At 34.0% G+C, this 24,323-nt stretch overlaps 5 protein-coding genes across 10 annotated transcripts; 3 read left to right on the forward strand and 2 right to left on the reverse strand.

Annotated features, from left to right (window-relative positions):
* The first annotated feature begins 590 nt into the window (after positions 1 to 590).
* LOC107435824 (WEB family protein At1g75720) lies at positions 591 to 2,524 on the forward strand. Its single transcript, XM_016047448.4, has 2 exons — positions 591 to 979; positions 1,770 to 2,524. The coding sequence occupies exons 1-2, from the start codon at positions 839 to 841 to the stop codon at positions 2,268 to 2,270; spliced, it is 642 nt and encodes a 213-aa protein (XP_015902934.2). The 5' UTR covers positions 591 to 838; the 3' UTR covers positions 2,271 to 2,524.
* Positions 2,525 to 3,617: 1,093 nt separating this feature from the next.
* Positions 3,618 to 4,056, reverse strand: LOC107408298 (uncharacterized). The gene has a single exon (XM_025069971.3). The coding sequence runs from the start codon at positions 4,035 to 4,037 to the stop codon at positions 3,618 to 3,620; it is 420 nt and encodes a 139-aa protein (XP_024925739.2). The 5' UTR covers positions 4,038 to 4,056.
* Positions 4,057 to 9,286: 5,230 nt separating this feature from the next.
* LOC107408289 (uncharacterized) lies at positions 9,287 to 12,144 on the reverse strand. The gene is made up of 3 exons (XM_016015670.4): positions 11,119 to 12,144; positions 10,848 to 10,948; positions 9,287 to 10,092 (listed from the first exon to the last, which is right to left on the reverse strand). Exons 1-3 carry the CDS (start codon positions 11,586 to 11,588, stop codon positions 9,455 to 9,457), a joined length of 1,209 nt encoding a protein of 402 aa, XP_015871156.1. The 5' UTR covers positions 11,589 to 12,144; the 3' UTR covers positions 9,287 to 9,454.
* Positions 12,145 to 14,460: 2,316 nt separating this feature from the next.
* Positions 14,461 to 19,577, forward strand: LOC107408411 (uncharacterized). Of its 4 annotated transcripts, none has more exons than XM_048476434.2 (13): positions 14,463 to 15,031; positions 15,142 to 15,272; positions 15,775 to 15,895; positions 16,406 to 16,487; positions 16,567 to 16,637; positions 16,986 to 17,027; positions 17,178 to 17,302; positions 17,588 to 17,747; positions 17,851 to 17,953; positions 18,085 to 18,260; positions 18,352 to 18,457; positions 18,732 to 18,818; positions 19,248 to 19,577. In XM_048476434.2, the coding sequence occupies exons 1-13, from the start codon at positions 14,988 to 14,990 to the stop codon at positions 19,335 to 19,337; spliced, it is 1,338 nt and encodes a 445-aa protein (XP_048332391.2). In that variant the 5' UTR covers positions 14,463 to 14,987; the 3' UTR covers positions 19,338 to 19,577. The 4 variants fall into 4 exon arrangements, with proteins under 4 accessions (XP_048332392.1, XP_048332391.2, XP_048332389.2 ...); XM_048476432.2 differs by having other exon boundaries at positions 14,466 to 15,027; XM_048476433.2 differs by having other exon boundaries at positions 14,468 to 15,027; positions 17,588 to 17,681.
* Positions 19,578 to 20,258: 681 nt separating this feature from the next.
* LOC107435822 (transcription factor E2FC) lies at positions 20,259 to 24,304 on the forward strand. 3 transcript variants are annotated; one of them, XM_048475071.2, is made up of 12 exons: positions 20,277 to 20,703; positions 21,271 to 21,490; positions 21,606 to 21,691; positions 21,789 to 21,877; positions 21,964 to 22,024; positions 22,722 to 22,774; positions 22,880 to 22,930; positions 23,021 to 23,069; positions 23,166 to 23,231; positions 23,311 to 23,421; positions 23,588 to 23,699; positions 23,850 to 24,205. In XM_048475071.2, the coding sequence occupies exons 1-11, from the start codon at positions 20,506 to 20,508 to the stop codon at positions 23,615 to 23,617; spliced, it is 1,014 nt and encodes a 337-aa protein (XP_048331028.2). In that variant the 5' UTR covers positions 20,277 to 20,505; the 3' UTR covers positions 23,618 to 23,699; positions 23,850 to 24,205. The 3 variants fall into 3 exon arrangements, with proteins under 3 accessions (XP_048331027.2, XP_048331029.2, XP_048331028.2); XM_048475070.2 differs by having other exon boundaries at positions 20,259 to 20,703; positions 23,311 to 23,699; positions 23,850 to 24,304; XM_048475072.2 differs by lacking the exon at positions 23,311 to 23,421 and having other exon boundaries at positions 20,262 to 20,703; positions 23,850 to 24,216.
* The last annotated feature ends 19 nt before the right edge of the window (positions 24,305 to 24,323 follow it).

A 24,323-nucleotide genomic window follows, 5' to 3' on the forward strand; every position in this document is an offset into this window, starting at 1 on the left:
GGTCCCATTGAGAATAGTTTTAACTGCAATTTTTCTCTATTAGTATGATCTTGCTGTCACATTTTTATATATTACTGATCCAATCAAGAGTACTACTACTGAGCACATCAAAGATTTGATATCATAATTACTGTCTTTATTCTTGCTGAATAAAACATTGTAACAAGTTTTTTTTTTCGTTTTTTTTTTTTTTGGGGCGCAATAAAACATTGTCATTAAAAAATACAAAGAATAAATCATCAAGAATGATGCTAGAGAAAAAAAAAAAAAAAAAAAAAAGACTTACCAGATATTGGTAGCTTGTTAATATCGATGACTATAGAGACGTTACGAGCATATTATTCGATAAATAAATATTAATATTAGTAGAGTTTTAATTGATGATTCAAAATAATAAAAAAGGGGAAAAAAGAAATATTGTAAAAAACATTTGTGACTAGTGAGTTGGGCAGTAGGCAAATAGTCCCTCTCTTATGCGGGATGGGAATGGAAGTATGGGCCACGCGGATCCAGAATACAAGTAGCCCAAAAGCAAAACCACCCACCGCCTTGATTTAGATATTAGGGAAGAAATAACAGAATTCTAGTGAAGTGGACGCGAAGAAACGAAGCTCCCTTGTCCTCCTCGTTCCACAATCCACATCATACAGCACTCTCTCTCTCTCTCTCTCTCTCTCTGTGTTCCAAACACCAACCCCACCTCTCTCTCTCTCATTCACATAGACTCATCCCCCCATCCCCCCAACTCCAAATAAGAAGGACATCATTGTTGTCTACTTTCCATAATATCTGAAATTACAAATCCCACATTTTGTCGTGTATCTGTCTGTCTCTTATAATGGACAATGGAGGAGTCCAAGTCATGGTGAAGAGGGCAGAGATCGATACAAGGGCTCCTTTCCGATCCGTCAAAGAGGCTGTCACCTTGTTTGGAGAGAAGGTTTTAGCTGGGGAGCTCTATGCCACCAAGCTCAAAGAGGTTGTTACTCCTCCATCCCTTCCTCTTCATTTGATCACCCATTGTTTTCTTTGTTTCCTAAATTTCTTTCCCTTCTGTTACATGTATGTCTATTGGTTCCAAATTTGAGTATTCTCATCTATTTACCGCTAGCTATATATAGATTTGCTATATTTATGTCAAAAGTTTTTTTTTTTTTTTTTTACTTTTTAATTGTTTTTTGGTCTCTGCCTAAATGCTTATAATTTCTTAATTTCACTTACTACTGCCATTTAGATTAGGATAATCAGAGTAAGGAGATTATAGAAACTTTTATATATGAATAACAAATTCAGTACCAAATATTGTTGAATATATAGTAACTTTTTTCTGGATTCTAGAAATTATGAAACGTTTTTGGTTGTGACTTATTACACAGTAATTAGCTAGATATTCCAGTGATTGTGAGGTGTGAGAGAATGTTGCTAGTGCTGCTGCTCTTGGTTTGCGTAATCATGAGTAAATGGAATAAAGTTACTTAATTTTGTACTATAATAGTATATTAACCATAATAAGTAACCGTTAAATATAGAACCTACATACAGTAGCTACCTTTACAAGGGAATCAATCTTCTTCCTTGGCTTTCAAATGAAGAAACTCCTCTTAATTAAAATATTTTATGTGTTTACATCCAGCATGTACGTGTATATAGAATACTTCTATATATTATAGTGAATTATTCCATATTCACTTAAAACTTATTTTCTTATCGCCGGCTGTTTTACCAATCAAATTAACGTCTTCATCACAAATGATGAGCACATATTACAGATGGGAGAAAATGAAAATGGAAATGGGCCTTCCAAATTTGGAAACGTGACAGCTGAGCTAGAAGAGACAAAACAAAGCCTCTTAAAGGCCAAAGAAGAGAGTGAGCATATGGCCAATTCTCTTTCATCTCTTAAACGAGAACTGGAAAGGACAAAGCAAGAGCTCCAACAATTGAAGGAACGCGAGTCCGAGAAACACCTAATGGAATCTGAGATTAATGAGGACCTCAAGTTTGTTGAAGATTCGGCGAGGTTTGTGATAAAAGCACAGGATACATCTGATAATGATATTAATGAAGAGGGAGGAGAAATTGAATTCCAAAAGAAAAGATATGTGACATTTGCTAATCCTCCTTCACTGGCTCAAGTTATTATCCCACAGGGTGTTGAAATCTTGGACAGACATCCTTCTCTCAAGAAGAAGAAAAAGAAGCCTTTAATCCCTCTAATTGGAGGCATCTTTTCTAAGAAGAAAACAACCTCACAAGTAGCATATCCATGACTCCAATTCCCTCTTCCAAATTACAACTTCAGTGTTTTGGATAATATATATATATATATATATATATATATATAACAACAAACTCTTTTTTTTCCTACTTAAAAATTTTCGTTTTTTTTTTTTTTTATATGTTTCTTTTCAGTTTTATGATTACGATGTAAATTTAGCCAATAAGATTTGGCTTAGGTTGAGAGGAGAGGAAGAAGTTGTAAGCACGGTTTAAGTACCCAATAAATGAGTTATCTATTAATAAATATACCTCCTAGTTTGGAATTAATGTACTTCACCATTAATCAGTCAGATTTATTTCTCTTTTGGTTTTCAAGCGTCAATCTAAAATTTTTGTCTGTTCAGCAGAATGAAATAAGAGATCGGACTAATATATTGGGTGACAGCATTTCATTTATAAAAGTAAAATTCCAAAAAAAATTGACTTATCGTTTATAAGAAACGTATATAGATGGAAAGTAGATTTTATTTTGTAAGTGCATGTATGTAAGAGATAATCCAGCAAATGGTGAAAGCTTTCTATTGACCCCTCCTAATTTCAAAATAATGGGCTAATAAATCAGTAGAACCCCACCTAGGCAACAGGGGAGGAGGCTCTTTTGTTCTCTGCATTGGAGGTGATGCCTACTCTTAAAGAGTTTGGACTTTGGAGGGACCTCTATCAGATTTTGTTAGGATTCCTGTTGGACCACTTCGTTTATAACCACAGATACAGATACATTAACCAACCAAGTATCACCATCATCATCATCATAAACAAAACAAATCAAGTCTATAGCCCCCCCTAACGAGTCACTCTAATTGACCCACCTTTAACAACTTTTACCAATTATTCTTATTTTTTTATTTTTTTTTTATTTTTTTTCATTTTTTGTATGACGATATTAAAATGGGGTTTTTCATGGGTTGGAAGCTGGAGGATTCCCACCCCGACCCGACTAAGGCCCACTATAGCCCAACAAACCGCATTTAAAACAATTCAAATTGCATGTCAATTATCGAGGTTAGTTTTTCAATTTTGGATGTGAAAAAACAAGAACAAAAAATTAATTTTTTCTCAATGTACAACAAAATGCCAACATTCAGGAGATCTTCTCTTACTTGCAAGTTGATATCATCCCTACAAAGCAAGAGAAACAATAAGAGGTAGCCAAATAACCAAAAAAAAAAAAAAAAAAAGGAAAAAGAAAATGAAGCACCAAAAAGGATCCAACTCATTAATATATAGTGCATGCGTTGCGTGGTGATAGACAAGAGATCGACAAAGAAAACCCGGAAACATTAATTTGATTGATCATACAAAACGAAAGGAATTAATATTAATATTCAATGATATCATCAAACCATAATATCCGATGACTTCCGACCATCCAAACCTCCCTCTTGGGACGACTTGTTGAAGAACTCGATGCAGTCGGCAATGGCTTCATTATAATGCGAATGAGACGAGTAATATGAACTGCATGAAGTCTTCGGTGGGTCGAAAGATCGATCGCAGTTTCTTTGCCTTGGGGTCATTCCGGGTGTCGCTGATGACGATGAAGAAGAGCAAGAACCTCGAGGTGGGAGCGAAAATATAAGGCGCATCAGAATCTTACGGAACCGGTTGAAAAGCTTCATGGCTGACAAGTTCAACTTAGTAGTAGTAGTAGTAGAGGTACCGGTGGTGGTGGGTTCAAAAGTTTGGTCGCTATAATTCGCTACTTGTATGACAAAGCTGTGGTGGTGGGTTTGAACTTGAAGGTTATAGCTGTGCATTGTATTCTCTGATTCGAGTCCTCCGGGAAGTGCAATGCTATCATGGATGTCGTTTGTTTTAGAGGTTAGATATATATTAAAAATGGGGTGGGTTTGTGAGGTTTTCCAAGCATGACTTTATTCTATTTTGGAAAACTATCAAGAGGGCTGCACATTCACAAGCCAATCTCCATGTGACCAAATCATTTGCATGGGGCTTCACTTGTCCTCTTAACCTCCTTTCTTTATTCACTCCTAATCCAAGATTCATCCAACACTAATCCAAATTTTCATTATAATTGAAAATTTGTCCACCTTTTTCAAACCGATTTAACTAGTCCACAAGAGATTAGAAATAATTAAGCAAGAGTACTAATTAAGCTTTATGATGTTTTTGTATACATATAAATTTATGGTTCGAAGAAAGTTGGATTAGAAGCGAGAGTAAATAATTAGCTAGGGGTCCCCTTTATCAAAATTAAAATCAGATCAAACTTAATGAGAAACATAATTAATAATGGGGTCTATATTTATCCGAAGCCCGAAGAAATGCCAAAGATTTACCATTCATATATATTATGGCAGGCTTGATTGATAATTAATCTACTAATTAATAAGATACAAAAGTAAAGCTGAGCTTATGATTAGCCAATTCTTAAAGACCAAAATTGAAGCAGCAGTTGAAATTTCATGGCTAAGTGGTCCAGACTTCAAATGAAGTCTATGGGCTGGCTCTCTTGGTCTGTAATTAACACAGCGTTCAAGAATAAGAAGACAAATCAATTAACGTGGAGTTTGGAAAAGAATTGAAAGAATTAATTAAATTAAACAAAGGGGCTTTGGATGGTGAACAAGAAGATCAATAGCGAATATCACCTTTAGAAGATATATATTATAGTATATTAACAAGAAAGAGGTGGAGTTCTTGATATGATGAGTATTTGCAGGACATTATAATTGTGTCGTCGTACTTTCTTCCTTAATCTAAATAAATCTGTACAATGATGAGATCACCACCTGAGTCATGAAAACCTTTTAAAACCTACTGCATTAGCTCATTACGTGTATTACAAGATTAATTTGCTTATTCTTTTATCATAATTGCGCTATTTACCATTCATGAAGTTGCTTTGTATTTTAGGCAGAATTTTTTGAAAGCCTGAACTATTTTTTGAATTTTCTTTTGTTTCTTTTTTAAGCTAAAAAATGTATATATAATATAAATACATTAAAAAAAATAATGAAATTTATAAGATTGATTGAGAAAAAAATAGTGAGGTGTATTTATTTTTGAATAACTTTGAAAGGTTCTTTGAAAAATGCAGACCAAACATGCTCACAGGGAGATTACAAAACAACAAAAACAACAACAAAAAATTAAAAGAGCACGCTCACAGGGACGCGCCATATTTATTGTGCGCATGATCATTCAACCAAACAAAAAAATAAATAAATAACTCTTAACAGTAGCAATAAAATTGGCTATTCTTGTAGTTGGGTCAGGCGGGCTTAACAACAATTTGCGGAATCGTGTCCAGACAAAAAGTTTCCCGGTTAATTTGGGCTGTGTTAAATGAATTAGATTAAATTAGACTATACTATTTGATAAATGAAAAATGGGGATTAAAAATTTCATTAAAATTTTAAACTAAATGATATATAATCTAATATAATTATTTATTACTTAATGTAAATTAACAGTTTTTTGCTATTATAGAAAGTAAAAATTAATGAAACAATGATAAATTATTAGCGATCAAAATTTTTAACGAAAATTTAACAATTAAGATTTAACAAATTATCTACTTTCTACGACTTATTTTAATATAGTTTTTAAAAGATTCATTTCAATTAACCCAGTTACAAGAAGATGAAGAAAATATAACAGCATCAAGTTTTTTTTTTTTTTTTTCCTCATAAGGGATAATTATATAAACTTATCCTTTAAGTTTGAAAGTTTTGCACAATTGTCCTTGTGTTCTCATATTTTTCAGATATTTGTCTTCTAGTTTGAAATTATTTTCAATTTATATTTTTTATCATCAAAAAAAATAATTAAACATAAATCTGATTAATGAAAAGACAAAAATACCATTCTAGAATAAATATATTGTTTCATTCAAAGATCTCAAAAGAGATTAAAAAACATGTTACCAAACACAAACCGTCTTTTATTTATTTATTTTTTTGGTACTTAATTATCTTTTAATTTATCTCTGTTTTTCAAGCCAATATTGGGACTCCAATTCCCACGCCCCTAAGAACTCAATGATTTCTATATATTATGCAAAATGTTTGATAAGAAAAATACAAAAAATAAATATATTTTGATTAAAAAAAAAAATCATACCCATAAGCAAAAATGATTTTGATTTTGAAAAAATTGTGTTAGAATTCAGAGGTTTCGTAAAGACCCATGTGAAGCCATTGAAGGAAGCTTTTGCTTTTTTGATATATAATTTAATTTTTGGGATTTTTGTAAAGATTGAGTTTGAAGGTGTCAGTGGTACCTTGTGATATCTGTAAAACTGTTTTGTTAATTGGTAATTGAAATTTTGTTAAACCACCCATTGAGATTTTAATGAGAACATGGACCTAGAATTGCTGGAGAAGGTGTGGTAGCCGTGGGATTGAATGAAACATTTGCAATATTGTTGAAAGGATCCTTGAAATTGATTCTTATGTTTAAGACATATGTATATATATATATATATATACACACACACCGACACATATACATATATATAAAAGAAGGAAAATTAGGATAATGGAGGCTGTTTGGTTTTAAGTTTGTAAATTTGAAAAGATCTTTAAAATGGTTTTTTGGCTTTTTTTTCTCTTAATTTTAGATTTTATGATCTTTTATAATAAAAATAATAATTTGAAAGAAGGAAAATTAGGATAATGGAGGCTGTTTGGCTTTAGGTTCGTAAATTTGCAAAAGATCTTTAAGATGGTGTTCTTGGTTTTTTTTTTTTTCCCTCTTAATTTTAGATTTTATGATCATTTATAATAAAAAAATAATTTGAAAAGAATATCAAATCAGAAAGTAAGCATCTGAAAAATGTAAAAGTACAAGAATAATTGTGCTAAACTTTCAAAGTTGGAGGCAATTTTGCGTAATTATCTCTTTTCTTAAATATTAGTCCCCAACTTAAAAATGTACTCTCAACTCTGTTCTTTAGAAAAAATAAAAATAAAAATAAATAGTAAAGAGGATAAGTTTCGGAGACCAACAGGCATATGCAATTTTTTCCTTTTTCTAACAAATAATAATAATAATAATCTAGCACTATCCTCTTCTCCAAGGCACGTTTCTAGTTTTTGCTTTATTCCATGGTCTCTATTATTTTGGCTTGAGGGAGGGCATCAGACTAGTTTTAGAAAATCTACAAGTTCGACAGTTTTTTTTTTTTTTTTTTTTTTTTTGTCTGCGGTATTATAAACTTTTAAATGACTAGAATCTATTCCGAATTGAAATTGGATCCGTGAACGAAACCCCAATAATTAGCGCCCTGTTTAGAGCCCATTGTACCTGTGCTCATGGACCTCACCAACTCCAACGGGCATAATCCAACAAAAACAAGGTCCACTTTCCATTATTTGCACCCGAACCTTGTATGCGTTATGGTCCTTAAGGAATAGATAATGCCTCCAAATCTCATGAATAATCAATTCCAATACCCAACGACTTATTCAAGAAAGTTGTAAAATATAAAAATTAAAAAATAAAAATAAAAGCAACTTTTTCAAGTATTTACCAAACATTTAACAAAAAAGAACAATTTAATTAACCAAAAAATTAAGAACAAATTTGTCGATGATCTTTGTACTGTCTACACCGCGGACACGAAACATCACCATAGCACTTGCGTTCCTTCTATGCATAGAAATAACTAATTAATTAACAAAAATTCAAGTTTCTAGATGTCAAAAATGAATTAGACCACTCAGTGAGAAATTCACAATAGTACCCTATGCTGCCTATCAGCCGGTACCATCTGGTTAGTTCCTGCGTTAGGCTTTAGCCAAGAATCTCAGTTATTAGCAAATGCAAACAACATATCATTATTAGTTAAGCTGTCAGAGGAAGTTTCTCCCTATGGAGTATGGACCCCCAGTAAATTATTAAATAAAATAATTAGGCGCAAGATTTTTGGTAATCTCAATGACGATTGCGTTAATTAATTATATGATTTTGTCTCGTTTAATTACTCCGTTCATAGCTCTTACTTTGTGTATTATAATGACTTTGTTTTTTTTTTTTTTTTTTTTTTTTGGGTAAAATTATAATGACTTTGTTAGTATTACTATTATATATAAACGACGTTCCCATGGCCCAAACACTATAAAGTAAAAAAGTGATACTTCGTGTATTATAATGACTTTGTTTTTTGGGTAAAATTATAATGACTTTATTAGAATTATACATAAACGACTCTCCCATGGTCCAAACACTAGAAAGTGAAAAAGCGAAAAAAAAAAAAGAAAAAAGAAAAAAAAAGCACTAGAAAGTAAAAAACAATGAATGCTCTCGTATGCAAATATTACTTGCGCATGTGTAAGCAATTATCAATCATCTGTCAAGCGCTATACCCTGTTTGCGTGCTGCGTTTATTCACAGTCAAACAAAACAAATCTCCTCACTCCAACTCTTTAATATCGCGTTGTTTCCAAGAGTTTCTCACATGGCCCTCATTGTTTTGGCTTAGAGGCTTCGATTTTTTCTTCTTCTTTTTTTTTTTTTTTTTTTTAATTTTCTCCAAGGAAACTTGTTTACAGTGAGTTAACCAAATAAGGGTTATAAATTAATAGTGATACAAGCATTTGACGCTGAGCCTCAACTGATATTCTTATTGCTTGTTTTTCTTCCTAATAATAAGAAGACAAAATTTATTGCTGGTTCTGATTTGTTGGTTTACAAATGCGTGAGGGTGAACTCTGGAGTGGTATTAATAAAAGAGTTTAGGTGGGCGATTTAGACAGTGAAGAGCGTGGAGCGTGTGAGGTGTCCAATATTTGAAGATGACAGGTCCATCAATGCAAGGCTTTTTTTTGGATTTTCTGATTAATTTGTCTGTTTATCACATGAAAAATAAAATGTTTTCAGAGTTTTCTCTTCTATTAAAATTATGGACGCTCTGATATTTTAATTAGATCTCATAGATTAATAAATAAGAAAAGGTTAACAAACACGCATGCAGCTGGGAAGTTGAGCAGTTGAGCAAAAAAACACCATTAAATAAACAAGAAAGGGATTGGCTACCATGTGAAAATAATAATAATAATAAAAAAAGAAATAAAAATCTATATACAATGAGAAACTACCACAAATGTTGATTAAGCCATCCATTCGATTCAGTGATGTTGTGAATTTGATGAGATATCAAAGCGAAAATAGACAAAATTCAAGCTCGAAACGATGACGTTTTGTATGTTCAAGACTCTAGAGCTTCGTAAATGACTACAAAACAAGGAAGGATAGCCTTTGGATTGAAAAGGATTAACTCTTCGAGATTGGAGTAGATCCCGGTGTAGCCGGCTACAGAATCGTATGAGCCAGCCGACAGGCCATCCTCCTCCGGCGGCGCGTCGTCCGCATTACGTTTAACCCTGCCAGCGATCACACGGCACACCAGCATGGCCCTGCGCCCGTCCGTACAACGCAAGGAGTCGTGGGCCCTACCGCTGCTGGCAGTGGTCCGCACTCCCTTGCTCTCACCACCTGCCTTGCCTTGGAACCCGTGCCTGACGATCGTGCACACCCCGCAGCCCGGTACGGAGCCGCACAAGCTGGACGCGCCACGTGCTCCCAGCGCGCATGATATGGTGGTGCAGTGGAACCGCAATAGCTCGTTTCCGTCGGCTGCGCATCTGGGGTTCTTTCTGGTGCTGTTGAGTGCGCGTGTTTTCACTGCGTCTCGGCAGTCCTCGAACCGTTGGATGGTCCGCTGCGTGTTGTGGACCTTTAGGATCCGTTCGATCTTGAAGATCGGGTTGTCTTTCTTGAGCCAGCTTGATTTGAAGATTATCTCCACGATGTTTCGACCCGAATCTTCAGGACCTAGCTCCGATACTGTAGGGATTCAAATAATTAATTACAATTTTACTGTTAACATTAAATTTTGTCAATGCTTAGAAATAATCATCAATAAGAACATGTAAATGTCGGTGACATCCTAATAAGGTTGGAGTAAAGGCACAAGTACATGTTTTTCCGATTTAGCGAAAAAAAAAAAAAAAAGTACATGTTTTTCCGATCAACATATTTCAACTCAATGCTGTAGTATTAATGTCATTTATTTTGGTCAGCAGCAGCCAGCTCTTGCTTTGTAGTACTTGTCCCTGTGGCCTTTACTTTTTTATTATGACTGATAAAATTGCCTTCAAGGAAACAGAAAATAAAGCTCACAGTGGGTACCATATACTGCTGCTGTTGACGCAAAGAGTCACGGCAAATCATGCAAAGTGAATCATTATCATGCAAGATTTACAGGGAAACAATTCTCATCCCAAAAAAAAAAATAAAAGAAATAAATATTTACATGGGAAACAGTTACTTATAGCTAACTAAAGAAAAGCGACTCAGTGCGCAATATCTTTCTTGTCTCTTTAATTCTTCACTTCCTTTTCCTTTTAATCTTCTGGGGCCATATATGGTTTCAAAATTCGAAAATGTTTCACCTTTAAAGGAAGAATAACTTTGAAGTTCATTAAATATAAGAACACCAAGCTAACCTTTTATTTATTTTCGTTCTAAGAAAATGTTTCTCCATGGCAAAATGAATTCAACAAAAGAAGTTGGACGTGTAAAAGGAAATAGATAAATACCAGCATGGCGAACTGCTTGGTGAAGCTCCAAACTTTCAATCTTGGGGAAGACCTCTCCGCACTGAGAACATGCACAGATGGTACTCCTTGCAACTGGGTACCTGAGTATTCATTTTGATCATTTCTCATGTAACGAGTCTCTAATAAATTTGACTTTCTTTTCATTGTTTTTCTCTTCTAGCTAATGTATAATTAATTTCTTGAAAAATATATATATGACAATTAATCCGATGATATATATATATATATATATATATATAAATATATATACCTGCTTGGGTCAACGATCATGTGACATTCATAACAGCCAGACAGCTTTCTGAATTGCATTCCTCTAGAAGACGACGTGTACGCAGTGCCACCATTAGATCTCGACAAAGATCGAGTACTCGAAGACTTGCTGGCTTCGGCTTTCCGATTAAGAAGCCTAGTTTCCTGTCCTACACTGCTACTCTCGGGCGAGTTGTCTGCTCTGTGAACCACCCTGCTGTTGCCATGAACCACGTCTCTGAAGCTACATATGGAGCTACATGAAGATCCCAGTTTAGAGTACGCGGTGGGGTTCTTTGATGGATCATGTACCCTTGACCCCTCGATCTGTTTACAGGTGAGAAGGTTCTTGATTTGGTCCCATGAAGACTGTGGTTTTCGCTGTTGCTTCGATTGCTTTCGCTGGCGTTTTGATGGTGGTGATTTCTTGGACTCTGTGGTCGCCTCTGGTACAAAAGTGAGCAGAGCCATGAAAAGAAGCAAAAACAAAGTTACAAACGAATGGAAATGAAATAGAGCAAGCTCTCTCTTTTATGTGACTAAAAGAGCTAGAGAGAGAGGTGTTAGACCGAATGCTTTTGAAAGTTTGACAATTTTTTTTTTCTTCTCAAATGTAGGGATCCAAGATGGGTAATAAGGAGGCAAAGCGGAAGGTGAATTGTGGTGGTGGGGTCGTCCCTAGTTTAATATTCGATTTATTATTTCTTTATTTCTTATAATTATCTTGTGTGGTTGTCTCATAAACGGAGCAGGTTTTCCTGTGCGCCAAAAGATGATTAACCTTTTGGTTGACTGGGTCAATCAAAAAGATGGTTTATCAAATGGTTCAGGTTCAGTATTTTTTATGATATCACTAAAAAGTGAATAGCGAGGGAAGCAGCAGCTGTACTGTATGGCTATATATACATTTCAATATCCGGATTCTAATGGAGTGCTCTGGGCCTCTCAGTCTCTCACCCAGAGTATAAGAAAGTGAAGTTGGAATATATAAATATATAATATCTTGTTACGTGTTTAGAAGGCAGATTGATGTCACACTACATATAATACTTTATATGTTTGTATGCTGTCTGAAAGAAGCTGCTAAACCCCTTCAACTTGTTTTTTAATTTGACTCTAAAACAACGGAGAAAGTTGAGTTATATGAATTGAATTTTTATCATATATATTTAAGCTACCGTAGAGAAGTTTTCTGCTATGTATCTTTTTATTATTTTTTTTTATGAGATCTAGAAGTTTCTTTTTCGTATAATTAATGGCAGTAAGATTGATTATAAATATTAGCTTGTTGTAAACGTAATTGGCAAATTTGGAATTTTGATTGTATCCAATAAGAGGGCGTCAACAAAAATAATTTCTTAAAGCTTTTAATTTTTAATTAGAAACACTAAGGCTATAACGAAAACACGTTTTTCAGCAAAGCTATGAGGGGTATTGTAGTATTTTGGATAGAACATCATACGGGGATGGGGTCCAGATTCTAAAACGAAGCAAAAGTGAAAGTGGAAGCTCCAAGGACACATCATATAAGACACGGAGATAGAATAGCACCTACTGTTCCGAAATCTGTCTTCCAATGTCTCCCACTATTTTTTTCGGTGAATGAAATTATTGATCTGTCCCTGTTTTCTTCTCCAACTTGCCCATAATACCCCAATATCAACATCCTAACCCTTTTAGTCGTGGACAGTGGGGCCGAACACGCCACAGGTTGACTGATACACATCCACTCCACTTTATATACAATCCAAGCTAAATGTAACACCATCTACAACGTCTTTTGCCACTGCTTCAGATTCCCACGAATATTAACGCCGGCCCATCGAAAACAACTTGGAATTTTCCATGCTTTTAGATAATCAAAACTAAAACTAAAATTTTCAGATTTCTATTACTTTTTTTCTTTGGTCGTAAGCAAGTACTAGAAACAGGCAGACATGATTCGTGATAGTGCTGTTAATTTGTTTATGCCCGTATATAGAATAAAATCCAATTCCCAAATAAAACGAAAAAAATAAATTAAGAAAAATTGTATAAAAGAAAAGTGGCAATGGCAGAGAGAAAAAGAAAATCCAAAAGCTTACACAAGGAAGAGACGAGACAAGGGAGACAACCATGGTGCTGAGTACAGTTAACTTGCACTGTTTCTTTTGTCTCTGCGCATGTGTTTGAGCTTGTCAAATAATTAGATGTTTAAAAAAAAAATGGGTTATTTTTTGCGAGTAGTTAGAGAAGTCAGATACAGATTTGGCCAACCATTCGTTTAAGCAAATAACATAAACGGTGTCCCAGTGTCGTCCCCAACTTAAGGGACCAGATGAATCGGACGACTCTGTATCCGATCCATCATGGAACTCCTAACTTACCAACTACCATGCAATTCTCCCTCCACATATATATAATTGTTATCCCTCCGAGTACAGTTCCAGTTATTGTATTTATTATTATAATTATTATTATGTAATTTTTTCTTTCAAAACCTAATCATTAACTTATAATTTTATCATCACCTTCCAAACCTCAATAATTTTTATTTTTTTTAATTCATTTCATTATTGCATTTTGCAAAATGTGTGATTGCAAATCATCAAGTACAGTGGCATAAGAGATACTTGAGAAATTCGATTCAAAGAAATATCATTAATTTTTATGACTTTCTATTTTCAACGAACGTATTTTCCATTGATTATCACGTTATTTTGAATTATTATTTCGAAGTGCAATAACTTGGAAGGAATTGATAGAAATTGGTGATGTGTTTTTAAGTTAAGGTAGTTTTATTTAAGCACCAAAAACCAAAAAAAAAAAAAAAAAAAAAAGTTAAGATAGTTTTATCACTTCCTATTGACCAGGCAATTATTAAAAACCAAAGGCACGTGCATTCCTTTTTTTTTTTTTTTCTTTTTAAATAAAAATTAATTATTATAATTTAGGCCTGCTGATGCTTGGCCATTCTCTTAAGCTCTGGAAGATAGGTGACAACTTTTGTTATCTAAAGTCCATGTGCCTTGATTCTTTTTTTACGGCTGTTATCTTTGGCCGACCCCATCCTAAGCCTATTCTATTCATGTTTTTCCTTTTTTTATTTTTTTAATTGTACTTTTACTCTATTTTGTTTTGGTCTATTGTAAATGGAAATGTGAATGTTATTTTCTACAATATTAGTAAAAAAATATAAAAATAATTTTGGGCCCCTTGCTAAAATAAGCCCAGCTTAATTTGTAAAAGTCACCCACTGCTTTGTCCTGACTCAAAACTGGCATCTGTACAGCTGTAAAGATCATAGGCCCAGACTTGTCAATATTTCACAGGCCCTCAAGACAACGGAATCTGTCAGATATGGGGCTATGATGGAGCCCAAAAGCGTTGGATAGACGATCGGGCTCTCCAACGTTAAACCCTGGGGAAGTTAGGGTTTTATGGCTGCAGTTTACAGTTCCCGCTGGAGTCTTGAATCATACCGGTTATCTTTGTACTTTGTTTCCAAACCCTAATTCATTCCGCCAACGCATACCGTTTTTGATTTCCTTTTTTGTTATATGTGGATATGTTTCCCCTCAATAAAGGAAATTTTGATTTTGATTTTGATTTGACTTCAGTTACAATGTTGCTTTTCTGATTTCTAATTTCCAATAAGAGCAATAAATACTGGGTAGCAAAAGAGAGAGAAATCTTTCTTCTTGCTCAGTAGTAAAGGAGAGGAAGAGAAATCTTTCCTTGCCCCAGTAATTAATTTAAAAAAAAAAGGTAGAGATATTATGTTGTAAAAAACATCGGAGATGTCAGAGAATATCCATCAAATTCAAAGCGATTGTATTCAAAATTCTAGAGTGACATGGGAAGGTTGCAGTGTCTTGCTCGATATAAACGATGGAGACCGTCTGGTGTTTGCTCGTCTCTCCGCCGGCGCGTAGGTGTTATTTTTTTGGGTCACCAAGTTGGGATTTCGTGTTTAAATTTTCAAATTCGTGAATGGGTTTTGAATGGCAGCTTGATGTAACTTACTTCCCAATTGGATTTGCAGGAAACTGAAAATTGGGAATAAGAATTGCTCTCTGCAGCCCTTGATTGGTTGCGCATTCGGCTCCGTGTTCCGTGTTGAAACTGGAACAGGAGGAGAGCCATATTTATCCATCTTTAATCCCTCTGTTAAAGGTCTGCCATTTTATTTTTATTTATTAATTTTAAGACTTGAATGATCTATGCAATATATTTCTATTTTCGCCATTTCCAAATTTTTTGACAAGGAGTTAGAGATTCTTTTGCTCTCAGTTTTTATTTTTTTTCATCTTTATTGTTTTGCAGTATTGTGTCAGTCAGTTGCATGTGCATCTGTTTAAAAAGCTTCGATCACCGTATCTTTAATTGTTATGCAGCAATGTGGTACACTTGTAACAAAATTAGTGTCTGTGGTTTGCATTCTGATCGTTTCGCTAAGTTGATGGCAATGCTGTCTATGACTATAGCCTTTTTTTTGTCACTCCATAATTTATATCTCTATTTGTTGCTCTTCTTAACGACTCAAATGATTTTGGTTTGATTGTGAGGCATTTGAAACTTATTAGCTAATCAAGAATTTGAGATTCTTTTTTTTTTAAAACTTTATCTTTCATTTTGTGATTTTTTTTTTTTTTTCTTTTTTGCATTTTCGTGCTAGGTAATAATATTCAGGACATAGGTGATTGCCAAACCGCAGATGAGTTAAGAGACAATCGAGTGTTAATTGATGATAATAAAGCTCAAAGCCTAACTGGTGAAGACATAAATGAAATGCGAAGGTGATTTTATGATAACACTCTATGTTGAGTTGGACTTCTATTTTTGTTACAATATAGATATGAAATGATGACACTCTATGTTGAGTTTGACTTCTATTTTTGTTACAATATAGATATGAAATATTGAATTCTTAACATGTTAACAAAAAGAAAATTGTGTTTTATTCTTTAGTGGCTCGATAAGTTTCTGTTCTTGCATTTGTATTGTGCTTGGCTTGTTTGAAATCTCTTAGCACCAAAAATGCATAGAACGTTATTATAAGAGTTTTTGTTTCTTGCTTACATTGTAATAAACAAGGCTTTGAGGGTGATTTTTTTGGCTAAGACTCAATTTCAAATTGTACATTATGCTAAATATCGCAGATATTTATATATAAAGAGCTTGCCTATTGGTGTTATTTTGTCACTTGATTAATGTTCTGTTACACCACTTATTGGTTTCCTTTCCTTTTCCGCTAAAAATCTTTTTACTAGGATCTGTCAACCAATGCTAACAATTTTAAGTTGCAGACAGGGTGCAACAGGTGATGAAATAGTTGAAGCTCTCATTGCCAACAGTTCAACATTTGAAAAGAAAACATTGTTCTCTCAGGTAATTCAGAGCTTGCAAAAAGCTAAATAATTATTTATTTGAAGTAAGCTAATTTCCCTAATTTCCTATGTATCTGCAGGAAAAATATAGGATTAAGAAGCAAAAGAAATATGCACCCAAAGTGCTTTTGAGGCGCCCTTTTGCGCGAAGGTGCTATATCATTCTTGAACATGGGTTTTTATCTTTAATTTTAACTTTTTGAAGATTTACAATGCTGTAGGACTGGTAGGCCTGTCTGCAAAGGATGATGTTTAAGAAACAATGGGAATTCTCTGTAGAACTTTGTAGCACAACTGAGAGGCATTTCCTGTATTGGTTTAACTATGTGTAATAAGTGTGTGGGACCATTTATGGTTAGCAGTGTTCTGGAAGGAATGAATTAGGATTTAGCCTATCCTTGTAACAATAAGAACTTAAGTTGTTTGTAACATAACATTGCTTTCAGAATGGAAGTTTTTTTTTTTTATGTATTAACTGATTCATGTTTTTGTTCTTCAGCATATGTGAGGCTTACTTCAAGAAATATCCTTCTAGAATTGGGTAATCATACCACACTTTTTGTATATTATATTGGTGTAGATTTTATTCATTTATATTTGACTTGAAAATGAGCCATTGTTGAAAATTCATATGAATAGGCTGATTACTGTTAGTCGCTTATATTTTTTGTATACGTGTTCTATTATTCAGGTTCTTGAGAGTGGATGCCTTATCACTTCTTCTATCCATGGCTAATGTTTCTGCAAATTCTGATGTCCTTCTGGTGGATATGCTTGGAGGTCTTCTTACTGGTGCTGTGGCAGAGCGTTTGGGAGGTTTGGCTATGTTTTATTTAAAAAGGTTCCTTTATGTGTGTGTTAAATTTCTGAAAAGTAAAAGATATGCTTTATGGGTGTTGTTTTAATCCATTAGTGACCACAAGGGGGAATTTTTTACCTGGGGTTGTTATTTTTCAATATTTCTGCCCTGTCACCATCTACTAAGATTTTCAGAAATGGTATATTGATTATATGGAGTAACATAATATCTTTTGCCTTTCCAATGAATGTTTTTGGCATGCACTTTCTTGGATGTTGAATGATCTTATGTGTTTTTGACAGGTGTGGGTTCTGTGTGCAATACATATCTTGGAAGTACACCTTATCCTATGGATATAGTTAGGATATTTAACTTCAATAATGAGATTTGCAAGAGGTATTTTTCCAATCAGATTCCATCATATAAAGTATGCTCTCTTTGGGGAATGTTTGAAAATCAAGGGTAGGATGAGGTGGTTAATCTTGCTTGGCTTTTATAAGTTTAGTTGGTCCTAATGATTTTAGTGTTAGTTCTCTGAGATATTTGTCAATTTAATTTGGTTCAGCATTGTGCGGTCTTCTCTTGATGATCTTTCCTCTACCCAAAATGGAAGTCAGGAACAAATTGCTGAGCATAAGGATTCTGGTAACATGAAAAGCAGCATTAGTGTAAGCAAAAAAATCCATACGTGGTCGTGAATCTTTTTTTTTTTTGCAATTTGCCAGATTTTCTCTCTCCTTAGTCTTGTAAAATTATTTCTTGCTCTTACATAGGTAACATGTGTTATCGATTTTGGCAGGACCAAATTTCTTCGCCGGTTAGCATGGAAGAAATTTCTATTGCACCTGAAAATGGTATATCTGATTTCTCCCACGCTACCATTTCTCCAGTAACGAAAAGTTGCAGATCCTTGAAAGCTGGAGAGAAAGCGCAACCTGAAGTCATTAAATTGTGGAAAGAAAACGGTTTTACTAGGTGTCTAAAGCTATTCAGCATTAGATGATTTTATTTTAGTTTATTTCATTTTTGAGAACAAGTTGATAATTAATTGAGATCCTTTGTGCAGCCTAATAATTGCTGCACCAGACCTGAACACTTGGCGTTTAGTTAAAGATCTCTTGCCGCTTTTGTCAAATTCAGCTCCTTTTGCAATTTATCACCAGCATCTTCAGGTCACTTAACTTTAAAATGTTTACCACCAAAAGTCATCCCATATTTTTGTTGCATTCCTATTTTATTTGCTTAATTCCTCTAGGAATTTTGCATTTTAACTATTTCATTGTTGCTTTGTTGGGTTGGTCGGTTGGTTGTTTGTTTGTTTTTTTTTTTTTTTTTTTTTTTTTTTTAGCCTGCAATCTCTCTCTTTCTACCTCTCTTCACTTTGATATATGTTTTGGATGGAATTTGGTGTTTTCTAATTCAATTACTATTATGTTTTAAATGCAGCCTCTTGCTATATGCATGCACAAACTACAGATCGAGAAAATGGCAATTGGATTGCAAATTTCAGAACCTTGGTTGCGAGAATATCAGGTTTGTGATCTTTGCTCTTTTGCTTTTGGCTGATAAAATGTTCTCTGCATTAGGTTAGAGGTGTTTAAGCTCAAATAACCGTAGTTAAAATTGCTGAGATCTGCTGGTTCATTATTTGGAAGAAATTAGTTACCTTAATTTGGATGCTGCTGTTTTTGCAAATGTTTTCTTGTTCACTTGGTTTACATATAATGGACGTGTCAAAGGTTAATGATTGTCTCGTCATTTAACTGCACTGGCTACGATAAGTAATGAACAATTTCATCACCATGTTTAGTGGGTTGAGTAAATTGATCTATCAAAAGGCAACTATTTGTTGTGTCTCTCTTTTTCTCTCGTGTAGTCTCTGAATCTTTCGTTCTTGAGAAGTGAGCACAATATATTACAGCGAAATAGTAAATGAAATTAATTTGTTCAAATTTGATGCAGATCCTTCCATCAAGAACCCATCCGTGCATGCAGATGAGTGCATTTGGTGGCTACATTCTCAGTGGAATCAAGATTAATAGCAGCAACTAATTTCATCTTCAAAGGCAATAAAATTTGCAGTGTGTGTCCAGTCGTCCATGTTGTTTTGTAAGCAAAATAACTGGCGTATGTATTTTATGTTTTTCATTTTCAATTTATTCAGTGAACCTTCAAGTCCTGCAACTTAAAAAAAAAAAAAAAAAAATCAATGTGGGGTTGTAATCTGGTTTCATTGTAACATATTTATTTGTGCCAAATTATTTTATCTAATAAGATAATGGTAGTTCAAGATGCTCCTTTGCAGTGGGAGTTATCTATCCCTCTCTCTCTGCGAGGTGTTGGGGGTCTCACTAGGTGTTAAGGGAAATAAATATTTTTACAACCATATTTTAACGTACGCATAGGCTTTGGAACACCATGAGATCCATAGCCTATTTTCAAATAAATGAGTATTTACACATGAATTATAATAATAAATTTAATAAAGATAATATCAAAACTACTTTTTTTTTTTAAATTATTGAAAAATTGAAGAAGTATTAGCTCTGGCACTTTTGAAAACTTGAGCATGATGCTTACAGAATGATACTGTCAAGTACTTACATTGTAACTTATACAGATAAATAACTGGTCATTGCAGATAAAAAGGACAGGTACATTTACCACAAAAAAAAAAAAAAAATTATATATATATATATACACGAAAATTTTACGGTGATCCGCATGAGAACCGCAGTATTAGTGACGATTTTATATATATATATATATATATATAAACTTTAGACCATGAAAAAGAAAATATGAAAACCCAAACTCTACACGATCCTTCCAGGGATTTTTTTTTTTTTTTGGGATAGCAAAAAAATATAAAATCGGTAGAGGTAGAGGAAACGAAAAATAAATGATGGAATTTCAAATAGATTTTTTTTTTCCTTAAATAAATGTCATGAGCTACCAGTTTTATTTTTATTTTGTATTTTTATTATTTTTTGGGGTTGAAAAAAGCTAAAGGCATAATTATCCATTTATTATTTATAATTGATTGATAGGCGGGTGGCTTTAAAGCTTAGGCTTCATACATAAGGCACACAACTTTCCCTCCAACACTCAAATACCTCAGAAGGCTCAAACCAAACCCCGCTCAAAACCGAACACTGAAACTGGTTTGATTGTTGTTTTGTGAGGTTTTGCAATTTGATTTGTTGTTCCTCTACTTTCCATGGCTATCAAAACCTCTCTCTCTTTCCCTCCTTCTGGTTCTCGTTGTCGTTGTCGTTGTCGTCGTTGTTCACCTTCTCCTCCTATTTCTTCTATTTGGAGGCCTCGGCTTAATAAATACCCTCCCCACTTTTTCACTCTTCCTTCCACCGCCTCCGGTATTCCTCAACAATCTGTCTCTCTGTTTCCTCAGCTTGATGTGAGTTTCCCTTTCTTTTTTTCTTATCTTCTTGTTTCTTAGCTCTGTCTCTCTGTCTGTTTTTTCTTTTCTTTTTTGTTGATATATTTGAATTATGTGAATGTCAGGTATTTTGATCGCTCATACTCTATATTGTCTTCTCAATTTGTATGTAATTGTTCTATGCAGTATCTCCACACTAGGTTCATTCAGTTTGTTTATCACTCTGTTTCCTGAACATGTCTGAGGATTTGAATTTCGAATTTATTTTAATTTGTATATCTACATTATTAGAAAGGCACTAAGCTTTGTTTCTCTCAGAGATTCACTTTATTTCTCATGATTGAATTTTTTATCGTTGCACTGAATGCATTTTTTGTGACTTGATTCCATCGACCTTTGTTGAGCTATGAAATTACAGGCTGCTCTTTTCCTCAAATATGATACAACTGTAAAATTGTGATAATCCCACATTTGTCATTGTGCTTTTTTTTTTCTTTTCTTTTTTAATATCATTTATAGCACACATAGTTTGTACTTTCCCCCATACCACCTCGTCACAGTATCTTTATAATATAATCTATGCAGTTGAATCAAGCAAATGAAATATATGAGAATGGGGCCCAATTCGGCGGGCAGAGCAAAGAAATTAATAATCCTGTTCTTGAACCAGAACCCTGTGGAAGTATAATGTACAATGCTAAATTAAAAATTCCAAAATCTACCAAATCTGAGATTCAAGGATCGACTGGCGACTCTCTTAAGGGCCTCAATCAAGGTGTTAGTGGCCGGTATGACAGTTCTTTAGGTAAGTTTACAGTATAACTTATGTTTTTTTGTTCCAAAGCTTAAAAGGCTTACTTATTCTAGGCATTCATTTGATATGTGTGGTTGGATAAAAGGTGGTAAAATGTTGTTCCCAGGCTTGTTAACCAAGAAATTTATCAGCTTGATTCAGGAGGCTGAGGATGGAACCCTGGATCTGAACCATTCTGCAAATGTGTTAGGGGTATATATAAAAATGCTCTGAGAAACGTAGTCCTGTGCAACAAGTCAAACTACACTCAATGGCATGTCTCAGTTCTCTTATCGTATTGTTCTTGCAGGTTCAGAAAAGGAGGATATATGATATTACAAATGTTCTTGAAGGAATACGATTGATAGAGAAGACTTCCAAGAGCCATATACGTTGGAAGTAATAATACTTATGTTTGTAATTATATGTATGTAATTTGGTGGGTTATGGTTTGATTTGACATGACTGTTAAATCTTGTAAATAGGAGATCTGAAGCGTCTGGTCTTCAGAGGGTGGACGACCGAGGTGCTATACAAGAATTGCAGGTAAAAGGTCAATGATTTTTAGTGTTAATTGATTATCATTAGCTTTATATAGGTTTCTTTGTTTCTGCATTTGTGATTGTATGAATTGATTTCCTTATAGCACAATAAGCATCTCAACTTAAATGGAAAGCCTTGTGATGCACTTATTTGTGTTAATTTCGTATCATGTTGCTTTTTTTATATAGGCCAACTTCAAAAGACTTTCAAAATAAACATGCGTATTTATGTTCCTTGCAAATAGTAACGGGTCTTATCTTATCCAATTTCAAAGATTCTAGACATTGAGCTGTAAATTGACTTTCTCTGCTGAAAAAGATTACTGGACCTGAAGTTATTCAGCAGAGCTATGCAATGTCCATGTTAACCATCTACAGGATCTTCTGGTTGGGATCTGTACTTATTTATTAACCAACACTTGACTTCGAGTTAGAAAACATATCAGATTAGGATCTCCAAAATAATCATGAAGAGCTCATTAAATAATCTAATCAAACAATGAAGAAGACTCTCTCTCTCTCTCTCTCTCTCTCTCTCACTCTCTCTCTCTCTCTCTCTCTCTCTCTCTCTCTCTCTAATTAGTTGTATTAAGTGAGGATCAAAATCAAAAGATTAACTTGTTCAGAAGTGGACTAGTTATGTGCAACAGATTAACCCAGGCATACATTTTACAAATTACAATATTTTGCTTTTGTTTCAGGCTGAAGTTGAAGGTCTATATGCTGAAGAATATAGAATGGATGAAACTATAAAGTCGGTTAACTAAGATTTGAGCGAGAATTTCTGACATTCGACCTCTCTTGTGTATTGAGCTGTCATCATTTTTTTTTTTTTTTTTTTTTTTTTTTAAAATTTCAGGGAAAAGCAAGATCTTATAAGGGCTCTGGCGGAAGATGAAAACTTCAAAAAGTAAGTTCTGAGATTCCATGAGATTTTCTCCCTGTAGATTTTTTTTTTGATCTTTTATTCGTTATCTTCATATTGCCTGCTGTACTTTAGGAAGTTATATCTGACGGCGGAAGACATTTTGACTCTCCCATGCTTCCAGGTAGTTTTCATCTGGATGTTGGAGATTTTAATTCAGCATACGCTTATTCAATGACTCATTAATCTCAATATTTCATCATCACTATTGTTGTCACAGGATGAAACAGTTATTGCAATAAAAGCTCCTCGTACTAGTTATATCGAAGTTCCTGGTCCTGACCAGGTACGTAGCATGGATAAATGTGGTCTGTGAATTTCGATAATTTTGTAGTCTCTGCATTGTTGTTTGGTTGAATGAGCAGGATAATGAATCTTCCGGGGAATATAAAATGATTGTCCGAAGTCACATGGGACCGATTGATTTGTACCTCCTGAGCTGTGTTTTTTGCTTTAGCTGCATGGATATTCACATGGTTCCCATCCTCTTTAACTTTTCCATACTTGTCACTTTTGTTTTCAAATTTTGTCAGTTTGATGGCCTTGGGATGATCATGGAACCTTTATCCTAATTTTGTCTATTTTATGCTTTTCCATGCATGTATACATTTTTGTAACATCTATACTCTTGATCATTTGTAGGAAATACCACTCGTCAGAACAACAGGGTGATCAAAATTTCTCTCTTGGGAGTCTCAACTCAACGGCCATAAAGGAATTTGGTATTCAGAAGATTGTTCCTCCGAACTACAATGTGTGTTAATCCCCAAAACCTTTGGGTTTTTATTCATTTATTTATATTTTTCGGTCGTTTAGGAAACATAACCCATCTGCATATTATATATACATGGTATATATATAGAAAAGCATAACTGATCGGTGCATATTATCCTTGAATGTGCAGGTTAATGATGATTATTGGTTTCGGTCAAATCCTGAAATCTGCATTACAGATCTGTGGGGTAAAGAGTAGTTTATCAATCCAATTCCTTCGAAACATCATTTGTCCTCATTCCTACATTTGTAATTGGTATTAGGATAGATTGAAGGCCTTTTGTTCAAGAAAATTACAATCAAAATTTTTTATTTATAGTCGTATCCTTTTTCTTTTCTTTTTTTTCCTTTTGTTTTTTTTTTTTTCTTTTTTTTGTAGAGAATTGAAATTTTATTCATTACTTCAACTTTATATTTTTTATTCTTTAAAAAAGATTTTGAACAAAAAAACCTCGACTGTATATCTCTTTTTTCTTCCTAAAATCCTGCGAATTAATAATAAGTTATGGTTTCAGTTTTTTAAGGACAGTGAAACAATAGCGTATATATATTTTTTCAAATAGGTGGCATTATGTAGTCGGATTACCATGAGATGTTTGAGAAT

The sequence above is a fragment of the Ziziphus jujuba genome, chromosome 5, assembly GCF_031755915.1.
Source record: "Ziziphus jujuba cultivar Dongzao chromosome 5, ASM3175591v1".
In the NCBI taxonomy this organism is placed as follows: domain Eukaryota; kingdom Viridiplantae; phylum Streptophyta; class Magnoliopsida; order Rosales; family Rhamnaceae; genus Ziziphus; species Ziziphus jujuba.